Below are 17,526 nucleotides of genomic sequence, written 5' to 3'. Positions count from 1 at the left end.
TTTTTATTTTTTCCCTTCTATTCCCTCTCCTGTTTTCAACCACATGTACTAATTTGACATTCTCTATATGACATATTTAGCTTTTTGAAAGCAAATAGCTATTAAAATCTAATAATAAGAAATGTTTATCTTTTTCTCAACAGTTGGATTTTCTAAAAATCAAGCAATAGCACAGAGTTCTGGGTCTTACCTTTGTTTTTTGGATTCGGTGAGTAAGCTTTTGTTTTGTGAATTAAGCACTTATTTTAGTTACTTAGTTAAAATGCCTTCTCAAAAAATCATTGCCATGATTTGAAAAACAAATTGACATTTTATTTTTATGCAAGACATTGGTCAAAGAAACACTTGAACAGCTATATCATTAAGTCAGAATTCATGATTTCAAAGAAAATCATGAATATGCCTGAATGGTCCAGAATCGCAGGATATAAGGAATTCTGTAAGTAGAAGGCAGAGGAATTAAAACATTTATTCAAGCTCCACAGTAGCAGACCCACAAACCAGTGTCCTCAATTCGATATCCTGGCAAGAACCTTCCAAAACCAATATGCCCGTCTCAAAATAGTGACCAGGAGGTTACAGAAAAATATTATGGCAGCAAGCCAAACCATACTGGTGCTTCCCTCCAATGCTAGGGCGTTCCAGTAAGAAGATTACTCGCTGGCCTCAAGCACTTGCTCAGCACTCTCCAGTCTGCATGAGGGTCAGTCCTGTTTCAGTAGTGCCTGCTGCTGCCGCTTCCACTGCTGCCGCTGCCACCACTTTTCCTTCTCCTTCCTCCACTACGTCTCAATCTCAAAGCTGTGTTCTCTCCTTTTATATAGTTGTCAGACGTCATCCCATCAACTAGAACGTCATCTGAGCGACCAGAACTCAGGTGCCTACCATGGGCTCTGGTTTTAGCCACTCCCCCTAGGACCCTGAGAGCTGTCCCCCTTCTCCCCCGAAGCCTATTCAAATGGGCAGGAAAGATCTTCTCATTTACTGATTGCCTTTACAATAGCCCACCTACAAAACATATTCTTCCTCCAGTTCTCCATCCTCTGGTCCACTTCCAAACCATTTATTGATTGTTAAAGGAAAAGAGTTGATGTTTCAGGGAAGATAATCAGTAAATATTTTTAAAGTATCTACTAATCTCTGGGCATATAAAGAAAGGCAAAAGACAACCTTTGCTCAGTCTAATGGGGGATATAATATGCAAACAACTATATACAAATAAGATATATACAGAATACATTGGAAATAATCAACAGATGGAAGGCACTAGCGTTAGGGGAAAGGCTTCTTGTAGTAAAAGGGTATTTTAACTGGAAGTCCAGGGAATCCAGGAGGAGGAGATGAGGGGGTAGAGCATTTCTGCCATATGGGATAGCCAGTAAAAATGCCCATAGTTGGCAGGTGGAGTGTCTTACATGAGAAACAGCAAGGATATCAGTGTCACTGGATAGTAGGGAAGGTCGGGTGGGGAGCAGGTTATAAAGGGCTTTGAAAGCCAAACAGAGAATGTTATATTTGATCCTGGAGGTAATAGGGAGCCTTAGAAGTTTATTGAGTAGTGGGTGGTCATATGGTTAGACCTGGGGTTTAACACTTTGACAGTTGAGTAGTGGACGAGGTGGAGTAGTTGTGTAGGGAGACCAACCAGCAGGCTATTGTAGTAGTCTACAAGTGAGGTGATAAGGGGTTGCGCTAAGGTTATAGCAGTGTCAGAAGAGAGAAGTGAGCAAATGTGAGAGGTATTATGAAGATAATATTGACAGGCTTTGTCAATACATTGGATATGAGAGGTGGGGCAGTGAGACAGAATGAGGAGTTGCGGATGACACCTAGTTTGGGAGTCTGGGTACCTGGTGGTACCCTCAACAGTTAATAGAAAAATTTGGAAGAGGGGGAGGTTTGGGAGATAAAGAGGAGTTCAGTCTTAGACATGTTGATTTTAGAATGTCTCTGAGGCAACCTGCTTGAGAGGTACAGTAGACAGACAGTAAGTAGATCTGAGAATCATCAGCATAGAGATGATAATTGAATCTATGGGAAGCTTATGAAATCATTAAATGAAAGTATAGAGGAGGAAGAAAAGTGGAACCAGGACAAATCCCTGTGGGACACCCAAAGTTAGCAGGCATGAGCTGGATAAGATTGAGCAAAGGACCAGTGGTCAGATAGGTAGGAGGAGAACCAGGAGAGAACAGAGTCACAAAAACCTGGAGAGACGAGGGTGATCAGCAGTGTCAAAGGCTGCAGAGAGGTCAAGAAGGATGAGGATTGAGAAAAGACCATTAGATCGGGAAATAAAGAGATTTTAGGAAAGCAAATTTCAAAGTGTTTGGAGAAAAAGGTAGGGTTAAAATGATTCCAAATAAATCAGCCCAGGACTAATGGGCATGCACTTGGCTTCATTCCTTTGGAGTCTATCATGCCCCCAGTAACCTCTTCATCCGGAAAATCATCATTCTGTGAGATTGTATCAGCCTTGGTACTTGCACTTTATCAGTACCTTCATCATTCTCTGTCCCTTTCATTGAAGGGCTGGAGGATGAAGTAAAGATCTCCTCACAAAGCCTCCATTTAGAGAGGGCTCCTTGGCCAGCCAGCTCTTTATTTCCTGCCTGGATACACTCCAGGCTCCATTATTCCCTGAACCAGTACCTTCTCCCCTTCTTACACCTTTTCCCCCTGATTTCCAGCTTTGTCGTCATCTCCCATTTGAGTATAAGTTCCTGGAGGGCAGAGACTGTCTTTGTGAAAATTTACATCCCTAGTACTGTGCTACCATGCTCCTGGCACTTATTGGCACTTAATAAATGTTTATAGAGTAATTGAAAACTGTTCTTTTGGGGAGGAAAAATGGAATTTTGACTGAAGAAATTGATGTGAATGCCTAGGGAACACAACAACCAACTTAGATTTGCAAAAGAAGAAATGTACAGATATTAGAGGCAGTGCCACGTAACAATATTTATATAACAGCATGGCAAGGTAGTATCAGATAAAGCTCAACGAACCGAGGCTGGTGAGGGAATCTAAGGACAACAACAAAGAGGAGATTTTAAAAAGCTATATTAGGTGAGAAAGGAGGACCAAAGAAAGAGTAGGACCTTTCTTTGGGGTAGATGGAATAACTGACAACAGAGAGAAGGTAGAGTTGCTGATTTTGCTTGTTGTCTTATTTTGCTTATCTTCTCTGCAAAGGAGAATGACCTTCACACTGGGAATGACAGAACAAAAATGACTTATAGGGAACTGATCCCTGAGATAAGTAAGGAGATAGTAAAGAGACAGCAAAGTAAGGTAAATTGCTCTTGAGGAATAATCAAGACAACTGGCCCAGATGAATTACATCCTCTCATCCTGAAATAACTGGCAGGTGTGATTGCTGAGACAGTTTCTGTGATATTGAAAATGGTGGGCGAAGGAGCAGGGGTGATAAGAACTAATTATAGTTTTTAGACATTTGACTGTCTAAAATGTGAGTTCCTTGTCAATTAATGGACCTTGATGGAGAACCCGAAATATATGCATCTTGATATTCATGGGATAAACAACCTGAACAAAGAAGGAAGTTGCAGATAAATGTAAGAATGATACACAAGTATACTTTGGAGAGTTAAAGAATGGAGTTAGTGTAGTAGATTTTATTATGTACCCCAAATCTAATATTATTTCATAGGATGTTTGGTTATCATGTATTGTAAAATTAATAAGTATTTGCAAAAATGGGAAGGGAACAAGAATTTATTAAGTGGCTGCTCTCTACTATGCAAACAGTGTGGTGCTAAGTGCTTTTTTGTGAGTCCAGTTTAATAATTTTAAAAAGATACAAAGATGTTTATTAAAAATGGAAAAAGAAGTGTGTTAAAAAACAGTTTCAAAGAGTGCTGTACTTTTTTTTTTCACTTAATAGTATTTTGTTTCCAATTACATGTAAAGATAGTTTTACAAGAATAGGATAGGTACACAAGATGGAGAAGTCAACGACTATAGCAATCTACTCTTTGATAAACCCAAAGAGGCCAGCTTCTGGGCTAAGAATTCACTATTTCACAAAAACTGTTGTGAAAATTGGAAAATGGTAGGGCAGAAACTGGGCATAGACCAATATCTTACACCATATACCGAAATAAAGTCAAAATGGGTTCATGATTTAGGAATAAAGACTGAAACTATGAGCCATTTGGGAGAGCAAGGAATAGTTTACCTATCAGATTTATGGAAAAGAAAAGAATTCATGACCCAACGAGAGATAGCATTCCAAAATGCAAAATGGATAATTTTGATTATGTTAAATTGAAATGTTTTTGTACAAAAAAAAAGCCAATGCAACAAAGATTAGGAGAGAAGCAGAAAATTGGGAGAAAATCTTTACAACTAGTGTCACTGATAAAGGCCTCATTTCTAAAATATACAGGGAACTGAACCAAATATATAGGAATACAAGTCATTCCCCAATTGAGAAATGGTCAAGGGATATGAACAGGCAGTTTTCAGAGGAAGAAATTAAAGATATCTATAGGCATATGAAAAAATGCTTGAAATCACTACTGATTAAAGAAATGCAAATCAAAGCAACTCTTAGATACCCTATCTCTCCTGTCAGATTGGCTAAAATAACAAAACAGGAAAATGATAAATGCTGGAGAGGATGTGGGAAAATTGGAACATTGTTACATTGCTGGTGGAACTGTGAACTGATCCAGCCATTTTGGAGAGCAATTTGGAACTATGCCCAAAGGGCTATAGAAATGTTCATACCCTTTGACCCAGCAATACCACTTCTAGGGTTGTATCCCAAAGAGATCACACAAGTGGGAAAAGGACCCATATGTCCAAAAATATTTATAGCAGCTCTTTTTGTGGTAGCTAAGAATTGGAAATCAAAGGGATGCCCATCAATTGGGGAATGGCTGAAGAAGCTGTGGTATATGAAGGTAATGGAATACTATTGTGCTGTAAGAAATGGGGATGATACGGACTTCATAACAACCTGGAAAAACCTACACGACATAATGCTGAGTGAGCAGAGCAGAGCCAGGAGAACATTATCCACAACCACAGATATATGGATTCTGTGAGGACTAACCCTGACAGACTTTTTTTTGGAGGGGGGAAGGCAGGGCAATTGGGGTTAAGTGACTTGCCCAAGGTCACACAGCTAGTAAGTGTGTCAAGTGTCTGAGGTCAGATTTGAACTCAGGTCCTTCTGACTCCAGGGCCAGTGCTCTACTCACTGCACCACCTAGCTGCCCCTATTTTTTCCATTCTTTAGTTTACTGGTAAAAGTAAATTGAACCACTAGTTTCAGTTGTGATTCTGTGTACTTAATTTTAAAACATTCTGATAAGAAGTTCGTAGATTTTTCCATGCTGACAAAGAAGTATATAACACACGAAAAAGAGGTTAGGAACTCCTGCTTTAAAAGAAATTGGCTAGCTTCAGTATGGGGAAAAAAGAAGAAGAAACAGGAAGAGTTGGGGGGCAGTGTTGACCTCTGTCAGGAGTTTGGTGAGAATAACACTTGAGATGGGAAAAAGGACCACTATAACACTTTGAACTAAGTAAAAACAGGTATGAGGCTGTCCCAGAGATGGAAGGGCCTAACCCATCTCAAAAATTTTTTTTAGCTTTTTGTCTTCTTATGAGTGATGATGTGAATCTATAGAATCTGTCATTTGAAAATTATCTAAGAGTGGTGAAAAGGAGAAGAGATAAGTAGGTAACTTTGTATGAGGGGGTAGTAAAGCACCCATTTGTCAACTTACTAGAGAAATCAGCTGTCTTCCACAGCATGTGTCCAGAATGTATTCCCCAAGACTAGCCAAATTGGATTAAAAAGCATTCATTTTTGGTAATTCACATGGCTGGAAATTTTTCTGCCAGAAGGAATCTAGAAAGCTCTGCTAAAAATTATGAAGTGCTACATAAAGGAGAGTGGCACAGCTAACACTTTCATCACTGCTGCCAAGTAAGGGCAATAGTTTCAGAAGATTGAGGGAGATTTTTCTAGGGAACAGTTTGGTTAAGAAAGTAATGTCTAAAAACCAGATTTGTATTTCCAGACCATAGCTTATATATCAAAGATGGGTGATTTTCACTCAGTCTAAATAATTTGCTTGATTCTGCAGGAACTATTTTATTTTTGTTTCATTTCCCTAGTACCTCATACAGTGACTTGTGAATCAAAGGCACATAGTAATATTTGTTAAATTTGTTGAGTAGGAGATTTTTCAAGGTAATTGGATTACCTTTTGCCATTTAGCTTGGCCCGAAAATGGTTTCCAGTGGACAATGATTTCTGCTTTCTGGTTTATAAACTCTTTGGGGATTTGTGCTTGTTGTTTAAGGGATTTACACTAGCACTTCTTTAATAAAGACATCTTTAATAAAACTTAAGCAGTAAGCAATTTTTCCTCTATGACAATAAGTGTATGTATGTTTGAAGCATTATAGGTTTATTTCTGCAGCAGTTTGGAACCATCATAATCATTTGTACAGTGAATTGCATAATACTCTGACGACTTCTGGCCAAGTGCAGTGTATTCTTGCAGCTTCTCAATCAGTCATCAAATTGTTGCCAGTCTGCTGCAAGGGTTCAACATTTGAGCACAAACTGATTCCCAACATGTGGTCAAGTGCATGTGCATGTCCTTTTTTATATTCTGTATGCTGAACTAGAATGACTCCCTTTGCAGCTGTGTAATCAGTTAATCAAGTTGTTAGGAATATTTGAGTTCTTGAAGCACAGATACCAGGCTACTTGAAAACCATGAAACACTGGACATGCGCATTACAAATCATCATGAACTATTACAAATGTTCTGCAGAAACAAACCTTATGTTGCCTCTCATTGCACTATAGAGACTATTTTCCAACTTAAATTTACCCACTTATGTTATTATTCTTATCTCTGGTAGATTTTCAAATGAACTGATTGGCAACTGTACTAAGATATTGAGAAGAGTTTCTGGGTTTGAAGCTAGTGTACCAGAGGTATACTATAAAATAAAATCACATCTGAAGAGGTTCTTTCTTTATGGAGGTTAGTCTGTGTAAAAACACTGTTAAAAATGAAGCAATACATGCCCCTAAGTATATTTATCATTTTATATAGCACTTGTCATTAGTCAGTAGAAAAGTAAATATTCTGTGTTGTAATTAGCTATTCATTTTCAGTGATTGGTTAGGTGACTAAAAATGAAATATGAATTTCTATCTATAACAGAAGAGCATGTAAAATTTTCCTATCATTTTCTGCCACATTTGAGGGGCCAAGCATTTTTACTTTGTTCTTATTTTAAATCAAAATATAGGTATAAACTCAATGTAAATCTGGTTAGATTTAAGACTGTGTTTGGTGTTGAACCAAATATAGGAGATCTTTGTTCAAATGAAAAAGGCCGATATTGAAATTGCTTATGTATGAATAATATTAAACATTTTCCAAGTTTTAACTGTTTCTTTAAAAACATTACTTATGTTCAACAAAATTTGTAAAGAAATTTAATATGAAGTGAAGCATATGAGTTCTTGCTAGATTACTTTTGAAAATTGTTACAGAATATTCCACATAAAATGTTCATAATTATTTTATAATTAGTTTTATATATTTATAATTATGTGGAATGCAATTTTATATTTTATTATAATTACGTTATATAAATTTTGTGTAACAGCTTTGGGGGGCAAAAATCATTGTTATTGTTAGCACTTAAAAGAGTAGTATTTTAAATGAGTAGTAAATGAGAGTAGTATTTTAAATTACCCTGGGACTTCATAACACATTTTTGTTGTTGATGAAAAAGGTTCATGGAACAAAAAACATTGGGAATCACTGAAATATCATTTCAGAGAGTGTTTAATTCCATTGATATCGAGCAGGTGGCAACTTGAGGGCAAACAATAGATAGGCAAAGATGTTCTTCTGTGGGATGTGAAGCAGGAGGTAGAATTCCCAAACCCCTCCCCCATAGGATCCCTAAAGATGTTCTAACAGGCTTTGGGCATTATGATGAGGTGAAGTTTTTAGGACAACAATGCTGCATTTTATACTTGTGATTGTATAGGAATCTTAAGATGTTAGAATTCTTTCTTGTAAAAATGCCATCCTATTTTAGCAATAGTGCTGTGGATATTTAGAATAAAACATCAACAGAGATACTTTGCTGTTAGTAGTTCAGTTAAAAAAAATCTTCATTAAATTTCTTGCTTGTCCATAGGAACAAAAGGAATGGGTTGAATGAAATTATAGTAGGTTAGCATATTCTCAATCATTTTTTATCAGAAATCATTGACATTGTTTCTTTTATTAGTTAGAGTTTGATAAAATAAAGGAAAAAATTAAAAACATAACCACACAGTAATGATAATATTTCATAGACTTGTATAATGCTAGAGCTGAAAGGGATTTTGGAAATTATTTAATCTCACTCTTTTATTTTACATATGAATATACTGAGGGTCAGAGAGATTAAATTTATTAACTTTTTATTGATTTAAAATTTTTTGTTTAGTATATAGTGCGGTGAAATGGTTGTCCTGGATCTATGATTTAATTGGTTTAGGGAATTCTTGGTGAGTAAACTCGTTTGGTCAGTGTAGATTGGCACCAGCTATATAACTCTGAGACATTAGTGAACTGATGGCTAAATAAATAACTTTAATGTGTTCATAAGTACAATATGTTGATATTTTTAATAGTGTGCTATTTATTATAGGATGATGTGATGATGCCTCAGAGGGTAAGATTGCAATACAGAGCTGCAATTCAATATCCAAACAGTGTAAGTGTCCTTTTTTTGTGTCATGACTAACTTTTAATAAAGTGATTACTAAGATTTTTTGAATTATATTCATTTTTTTTCAGCAATCAAAATAGGGTTTGCCTAGTTAATGAGTCAGTGGGAAAATTTTCTTTAAAAACAATTTTCTTGCATGGGGTATAAGTACATGCTGAGATTGGCTTTACTTTAATGTACAAGATAAACTTGTGGATCTGATATGCTGTACAACAATTGCTGGTTTAAATTGGTATAAAAGTTTCTTTGAAACCATTGTGGCAAGAGGTGGAAAAGCTAAGAAAGCATCATATATAATATTCTATTGTAGCAGGTATAGTTTTAATTACTCTTTGTGTGATTATTATAAAACCTCTGTTATTTGCCTAGATTAAATTTTGACATTACAGAATAAATTCTTCCATCTTTTCTTAAAAATCATCATCACAATGAGATTTTCCTCTTTTTAAAAAAAATCCTTTCAGGTGATTTGATCTAGAGAAATATACTTATAAATATACTTATGTGATACTGCCTTCTAGAAATAAAGTTGATGAGGTGAAGAAGTTTTGTAGAACTGAGACTATTTGATTTTCTGTTCCCACAACCATTTATTTACTCTCTGCAGTCCCCATTTAATCCAAAAGATTTAAGTTTTAACCAGACAAGAGACATTACAAAGGATAAGATGGATGCATAGATGAATGAATGAATGCACAAATGGGCACTTATCAAGAGCCTACAGTGTCCCCATACAGTGTTCCACAGTCTGGGGATACAAATACAAAAATTGAGACAGTCTCTGTCTTTATGGAGTTTACATTCTAAAAGAAGGAGACAACATATATAGGAGAGTGGTTGTTAGGGAAGAGAGGTTTCCATTAGGGAATCACAAGTATGCTGAGTTCATCAATAGGGCAGTCAGTTGACACTCCCTTTTTTAAAGCAGTAATTCTGTTGATTTACCTGTTATTTACCCAACAGGAGCAGGGAAGAGTACTGCACATGTATGATTCAGCCTCGGTGTGGGAGTTTGGAATCTTAGTAGATTCGCATCCTAAAAGACTGGAGTAATTAATTCCAGAAAAAGATGGAGAATATTTCTGAGACTTCCCTGATTTCAGAAATGACATAGGCTTCCCTACAGTTAGGGTGACTCTAGTTGTCCAAACTCTAACTTTTAAAGGAATGAGATCAACAGTGTTTGGGAAGAGAAGAGAATGAGAATGGTGGGGGAATGAGGTAGGTAGGCTGGAGCGGGGAGGGAGGGTGAGTAGATATCAGGTAGACATCATGTGTTTCCTCTGTCCAATGGCTACCCCTGTGATTACCTGAAATTGAAAAGTTTTTACACACACACATTTTAAAAAACAACAACAAAAAACCACCTAGAGTAAGAAGGAAGATATTGGGGAGCCAAGATGGCCGCACGAAAACAGCATCTTACTGGAGCTCTCTCACAAGTTGTCAGATTCCTATAAAAAAGTGAATTTGAGCAGATTTGAGAGAGTTAGAAACTGCAAGCAGTCTGAGTGGGGCAGATTTCCCAGTCAAGAGAGTCTGAAAGGCCGAAGGAACGAATCTGTAGGCTTGGAGAGCGCTCGGCGTGCGGAGCTGCTCCAGACTGCACCAAAGCGGAAGTGGCTGGCCGGGAAACCCACGTGGGAGTCAGGCTGGGAGAAAGCTGGGCATCCAAAGCCAGCGGAGATCTCCAGGTCTCCCAACACAGGACGGCAGTCTGTGGAAGTGACGAGAGGCAGCGCAACGCCATGAGTCATGAGGTATCAACTCCTGAGGCTTGCAGCCCAAAGGTAGGAAATGCGGCTTCTTGAACTTCCGGGAGACATAATGGCCAGGTAAACGGCTCTAATCCCTCCACTCCCGACCCAGAGAATTCCTTGGGAAAAAAAATGCTGGCATAGAGGAGACAGAAGTGGGGCTCCAGTGGCCGAGTAGCAGGAGTATCTGAGTCCCAGAGGGGCAGAGCCAGCAGGGGTCAACACCAGGAGCCCAGACGTACTCTTGCTCCCCCAGGGGAAGTGCCACAAACCCAGCTCAAACAACAAAGAGCTGAGGCCATTGCTGAAGAGCAACAGTGCTGGAGAGCAACCCCAGGGGAAGAGGAGATTTCGGGCAGCCAGACCTCCCCCCTCCCCCACACCTCAGGATACTGAAGGCTATAATTCACGAAGCGAACAACTATACTCACAATCCCCAGAATAAGAAAGCTGGGACAGAGAGCCCTGAGCCCCAAAAGCAGGAATTTATTGTAAAGCCAGGAAAAGGCTAACCAACATGAAGAACACAAAAAAACTGAGGACCATTGATTCTTTTTATGGAGACAGGCATGATCAAAATACCAATTTGGAAGAGGATAGCAATGACACTATACCCATATCTGATATCTCAAAAGGAGTGTGAACTGGTCTCAAGCCCAAAAAGCATGACTGGAAGAGCTAAAGGAGGATTTTAAAAACCAAATTAGGGAGGTAAAAGAAAAAATGGAAAAAAAATCCACTGACGAAATCAAGTCCCTAAAGAATAAGATTGGCAAAATGGCTATGGAGATTCAGAATCTAAATAGAGAAAATGATACCCTGAGAGGTAAAATCAACCAATTGGAAAAGGAGACTCAAAAGCAAAATGAAGACAGTAACTGATTAAAAATTAGAGTTGAGCAAGTGGAAGCTAATGACTCTATGAGGCATCAAGAAGTAGTAAAACAAAATGTAAAGAATGAAAATATAGAAAAAAAATGTGAAATATCTGATTGGGAAAACAACTGACCTGGAAAGTAGATCCAGGAGAGACAATTTAAGAGTTATTGGTCTACCGGAAATCCACGAGGAAAAAAAGAGCCTTGACAGTATCTTCGAAGAAATTATCAAAGATAACTGCTCAGAGGTCCTAGAACCAGAAGGCAAAATAGTCATTAAAAGAATTCACCAATCACCCCCTGAAAGAGATCCCGAACAGAAAACACCAAGAAATATTATAGCCAAATTTCAGAATTACAAAGTCAAGGAGAAAATACTGCAAGCAGCCAAAAAGAAACAATTCAAATATCATGGAACTACAGTCAGGATCACGCAGGATCTTTCAGCCTCCACATTAAAAGACAGGAGAAATTGGAATATGATATTCTGAAGGGCAAAGGAGCTGGGACTACAACCAAGGATCAACTACCCAGCAAAATTAAGCATAATTTTTCAGGGAAGGAGATGGACATTCAACGAAATAAGGCCAGAACTCAATGGAAAATTTGATCTCCAAATACAAAACTCAAGAGATACATAAAAAGGTAAACAGGGGAAAAACCACCACAAACCTTATTAATCAATAAGGGCAAATTATTTGCATCTTTATATAGAATTATATCATCTTATATATGTTTTATATGTATACATATATATGTCAGTCTTGAGAAGAGTACAGCTATTATGACAATTGAAAGGGATACACATAGATTGTGAATGTCTGTATAAAATAACTGATATAAGGATAAAAAACATAATTAAGAGATATAAAGGGAGGGCTTTGAGAGAAGAGGTAAGGAGGTAGTAGAAAAGGGTAAATTACACCAAATAAAAAGGCACAAAAACACATTTTAGTAAAGGGAAAGAAGGGAGAGAGAAGAGCAGTATTTGGTCTTTATCTGGTTCAAGAAGGAAATAACATACCCCGATAAGTATAGAAATCTAACTCATCCTACAGGAAGTAGGAGGGGAAAGGGGGAAAAAAGGAGGGGGGTGATCAGAAGGGAGGGTAGAAGTAGCAAGTGGGAAATGGTAAGACAAGGGAGGGGAATCAAGAGGGAGGGTAAACTGAGGAAGGCGGCAGTCAAAAGCAAAACTTTGTTGAGTAGTGGAAGAGGAAAGGGAGAAATAAAAGCATAAACAGGGAAATAGGATTGAGAAAAACACACAGATAGAAATTATAACTGTGAATGTGAATGGGATGAACTCTCCCATAAAATGGAAGCAGATAGCAGAATGGATTAAAAACCATAATCCTGGAATATGCTATTTACAAGAAACACATTTGAAACAGGGGGATATACACAGGGTAAAGGCAAAAGGCTGGAGTAAAATATATTGTGCCTCAGCTAAAGTAAAAAGCGCAGGTGTAGCAATCCTAATCTCAGACAAAGCAAAAGTAAAGATAGATTTAATTAAAAGAGATAAGGAAGGTCACTACATCCTGCTAAAAGGCACCATAAACAATGAAGCAATATCATTGTTTAACATTTATGCACCAAGTGGAGAGGTTAAGGGAGTCACAGGAAGAAATAGACAGCAAAACTATAATATTGGGAGAGCTCAACCTTCCCCTTTCTGAACTTGATAACTCTAACCTCAAAATAAATAAGAAAGAAGTTAAGGAAGTGAACACAATTTTAGAAAAGGCTGATATGATAGACCTCTGGAGAAAACTAAATGGGGATAAAAAGGAATATACTTTCTTCTCAGCGGTACGTGGCACATACTCAAAAATTGACCATGTAGTAGGGCATAAAAACCTCACAATCCAGTGCAGAAAGGGAGAAATAGTCAAAGCATACTTTTCAGATCATGATGCGATAAAAATTATTTGTAACAAAGAATCATGGAAAGATAAGCTAAAAATTAATTGGAAACTAAATAATCTAATTCTAAAGAATGAGTGGGCCAAAGAACAAATCAGAGAAACAATTAATAACTTCATTCAAGAGAATGACAATAATGAGACAACATACCAAAACTTATGGGATGCAGCAAAAGCAGTTCTTAGAGGAGGTTTTATATCTCTAAATGCTTACATGAATAAAATAGGGGAAAAGGAGATCAATGATTTGGGCGTACAACTCAGAAAGCTAGAAAAAGAACAAATTGAAAATCCCCAATTAAATACCAAATTAGAAATACTGAAACTCAAAGAAGAGATTAATAAAATTGAAACCAAGAAAACTATTGAATTAATAAATAAAACAAAGAGCTGGTTTTATGAAAAAAACAATAAAATTGATAAACCTTTGGTTAATTTGATTAAAAAAAAGAAGAAAATCAAATTACCTGTATCAAAAATGAAAAGGGTGAGTTCACCTCTAATGAAGAGGAAATCAAAACAATAATTAGGAATTATGTTGCCCAATTGTATGCCCATAAATTTGACAACCTTAGAGATATGGATGAATATCTACAAAAACATAAATTGCCCAGGTTAACAGAAAAGGAAGTAAAATTTCTAAATAACCCCATCTGAGAAAAAGAAATTAAGCAAGCCATCAATGAACTCCCTAGGAAAAAATCTCCAGGGCCAGATGGTTTTACATGTGAATTCTGTCAAACATTTAAAGAACAATTAATTCCTACACTTTGTAGACTATTTGGGAAAATAGATGAAGAAGGAGTCCTACCAAATTCTTTTTATGACACAAATATGGTACTAATACCCAAACCAGGTAGAGTCAAAGCAGAGAAAGAAAATTATAGACCAATTTCCCTAATGAATATTGATGCAAAAATTTTAAATAAAATATTAGCAAAAAGACTGCAGCAACTTATCACCAGAATAATACACTATGACCAGGTAGGATTTATTCCAGGAGTGCAAGGCTGGTTCAATATTAGGAAAACGATTAGCATAATTGACCATATCAACAAAAAAACTAGCAGAAACCATATGATCATCTCAATAGATGCAGAAAAAGCCTTTGACATAATACAACACCTGTTCCTATTAAAAACACTAGAAAGCATAGGAATAAATGGAGCCTTCCTTAAAATTATAAATAGCATCTACCTAAAACCATCAACAAGCATTATTTGTAATGGGGATAAGCTAGATGCATTCCCAATAAGATCAGAGGTGAAGCAAGGATGTCCATTATCACCCCTACTATTCAATTTGGTACTAGAAACGTTAGCTGTAGCAATAAGAGAAGAAATAGAAATTGAAGGAATTAGAATAGGCAAAGAAGAAACTGAATTATCACTTTTTGCAGATGAGATGATGAATCAAGTAAAAAACTACTTGAAATAATTAACAACTTTAGCAAAGTTGCAGGATATATAATAAACCCACATAAATCCTCAGCATTCCTATACATCACTAACAAAGCCCAACAGCAAGAGATAGAGAAATTCCATTCAAAGTTACTGTAGAAACTAAAATATTTGGGAGTTTATCTGCCAAGACAAACCCAGGGCCCATATGAACATAATTATGAAACACTTTCCACGCGAATAAAGTCAGATCTAAATAAATAGAAAAATATCAGTTGCTCATGGTTGGGCTGAGCTAATATAATAAAATGACAATTTTACCTAAATAGATTAATATTATATATATTAATATGCCATACCAATTGAACTACCAAAAATTATTTTACAGAGCTGGATAAAATAATAACAAAATTCATCTGGAAGAGCTAGAGGTCTGGAATATCTAGGGTATTAACGAAAAGAAATGCTAGAGAAGGTGTCCTAGCCATACCAGATATTAAACTGTATTATAGAGCAGCAGTCATCAAAACTACCTGGTACTGGCTAAGAAACAGAGTTGTGGATCAGTGGAATAGGATAGGTACACAAGATGGAGAAGTCAATGACTATAGCAACCTACTCTTTGATAAACCCAAAGAGGCCAGCTTCTGGGCTAAGAATTCACTATTTCACAAAAACTGTTGTGAAAATTGGAAAATGGTAGGGCAGAAACTGGGCATAGACCAATATCTTACACCATATACCAAAATAAAGTCAAAATGTTTTCATGATTTAGGAATAAAGACTGAAACTTTAAGCAATTTGGGAGAGCAAGGAATAGTTTACCTATCAGATTTATGGAAAAGAAAAGAATTCATGACCCAACAAGAGATAGAGAGCATTCCAAAATGCAAAATGGATAATTTTGATTATGTTAAATTGAAATGTTTTTGTACAAAAATGCCAATGCAACAAAGATTAGGAGGGAAGCAGAAAATGGGGAGAAAATCTTTACAACTAGTGTCACTGATAAAGGCCTCATTTCTAAAATATACAGGGAACTGAACCAAATATATAGGAATACAAGTCATTCCCCAATTGAGAAATGGTCAAGGGATATGAACAGGCAGTTTTCAGAGGAAGAAATTAAAGATATCTATAGGCATATGAAAAAATGCTTGAAATCACTACTGATTAGAGAAATGCAAATCAAAGCAACTCTTAGATACCCTATCTCTCCTGTCAGATTGGCTAAAATAACAAAACAGGAAAATGATAAATGCTGGAGAGGCTGTGGGAAAATTGGAACATTGTTACATTGCTGGTGGAGTTGTGAACTGATCCAGCCATTTTGGAGAGCAATTTGGAACTATGCCCAAAGGGCTATAAAAATGTTCATACCCTTTGACCCAGCAATACCACTTCTAGGGTTGTATCCCAAAGAGATCACACAAGTGGGAAAAGGACCCATATGTCCAAAAATATTTATAGCAGCTCTTGTTGTGGTAGCTAAGAATTGGAAATCAAAGGGATGCCCATCAATTGGGGAATGGCTGAAGAAGCTGTGGTATATGAAGGTAATGGAATACTATTGTGCTGTAAGAAATGGGGATGATACGGACTTCATAACAACCTGGAAAAACCTACACGACATAATGCTGAGTGAGCAGAGCAGAGCCAGGAGAACATTATCCACAGCCACAGATATATGGATTCTGTGAGGACTAACCCTGACAGACTTTGCTTGTCTCAGCAACACAAGGTACAAAGACAACTTCAAAGGCCTCGCAATGGAGAATGCTATCTACATCCAGAGATCCATCCTAAAGTATGAATGCAGATTGAGGCACACTTCATGCTTGCCTTTTTCTCCCCCTTTTTTTTGTCTCTCTTGTTTTTGTTTTTGGGTTGTGGTTTTTTTTTTTGTTCTGTTTCTTCTTTCTCATGATTCATTCCATTGGTCATAGTTCTTCTCCACAACTTGACTAGTGTGTAAATTAATTCAATGTGAAGTTATATGTGGAAGTTATATAGGATTCCATGCCGTCTTGGGGAGGGAGCGGGGGAGGGAGGGAAGAAAATCTGGAGCTCAAAATTATGTAGAACCATGTGTTGTAAACTAAAAATAAAAAAAATAAAAATAAAAAAAATTTAAAAAAGGAAAATATTGGAAAACATCTTTTTACCAATTATCTTTGATAAGAGTGTGGTATTCAAGCTATACTGTGAAGCAAGATAATGTAGTAGATAGAGAGCTAGAGTTGGCTTAAATGCCTGAATTCATGTCCCACCACTGAGATGTATCTATTACACCCAGGTGACTTGGTAAAACTGTAAATGGAAGAACAGTTGCTGATATACATTGGCAGAAGGAGTTGCCAACCTGTGAGTTCCTTTGATTTGTTTCTCTGTAACAGAGAGGTACTGGTTACTGGAGAGGAAGTGAGGGAAACTGTGGGGAGAAGTGACCACTCCCTTATAAAGACTAGATTCATTTGGTAGCAGCACTTGGTGTCATAACAAAGGTTAGAAAAAGAACTGAACAACAGAGGGAAAAGGGGGAGGATGTCTTTGTGTGCCTTTGTGACACTTCACTGAGCCTGTGGATAAGATCCCAGCATCCCTCAGAAGTCATGTGAGTCTAATGCTGGTGAACTGTGCATTACCTAGTGTGGGAAGATGCTGAGACAGTTTTGAGGTCCAGTCCCAGAGAAATTACCATCAGAGGGGAGAGAGTCAGAAAATAAGCCTTAGCACAGAATAAGGGAAGAAGATCAAAATTACTAAA

General features: G+C 37.1%; 1 protein-coding gene across 4 annotated transcripts in view; it reads left to right on the top strand.

Annotated features, from left to right (window-relative positions):
• B3GNTL1 (UDP-GlcNAc:betaGal beta-1,3-N-acetylglucosaminyltransferase like 1) overlaps positions 1-17,526 on the top strand; it is a 129,389-nt gene that overhangs the window by 18,103 nt on the left and 93,760 nt on the right. For 2 of the 4 annotated variants that reach the window (XM_036767151.1, XM_036767153.1), the window contains exons 4-5: positions 144-208; positions 8,716-8,781. In XM_036767151.1, coding sequence (XP_036623046.1) covers positions 144-208; positions 8,716-8,781 — 131 coding nt within the window. Of the gene's footprint in view, positions 1-143; positions 209-6,991; positions 7,041-8,715; positions 8,782-17,526 lie in introns of those variants that run through there. The other 2 variants (XM_036767154.1, XM_036767152.1) reach the window with 2 other exon arrangements.

This window comes from Trichosurus vulpecula, chromosome 7 (genome assembly GCF_011100635.1).
Source record: "Trichosurus vulpecula isolate mTriVul1 chromosome 7, mTriVul1.pri, whole genome shotgun sequence".
Taxonomy (NCBI): domain Eukaryota; kingdom Metazoa; phylum Chordata; class Mammalia; order Diprotodontia; family Phalangeridae; genus Trichosurus; species Trichosurus vulpecula.
This window is presented reverse-complemented; position numbering and strand designations above follow the sequence as displayed.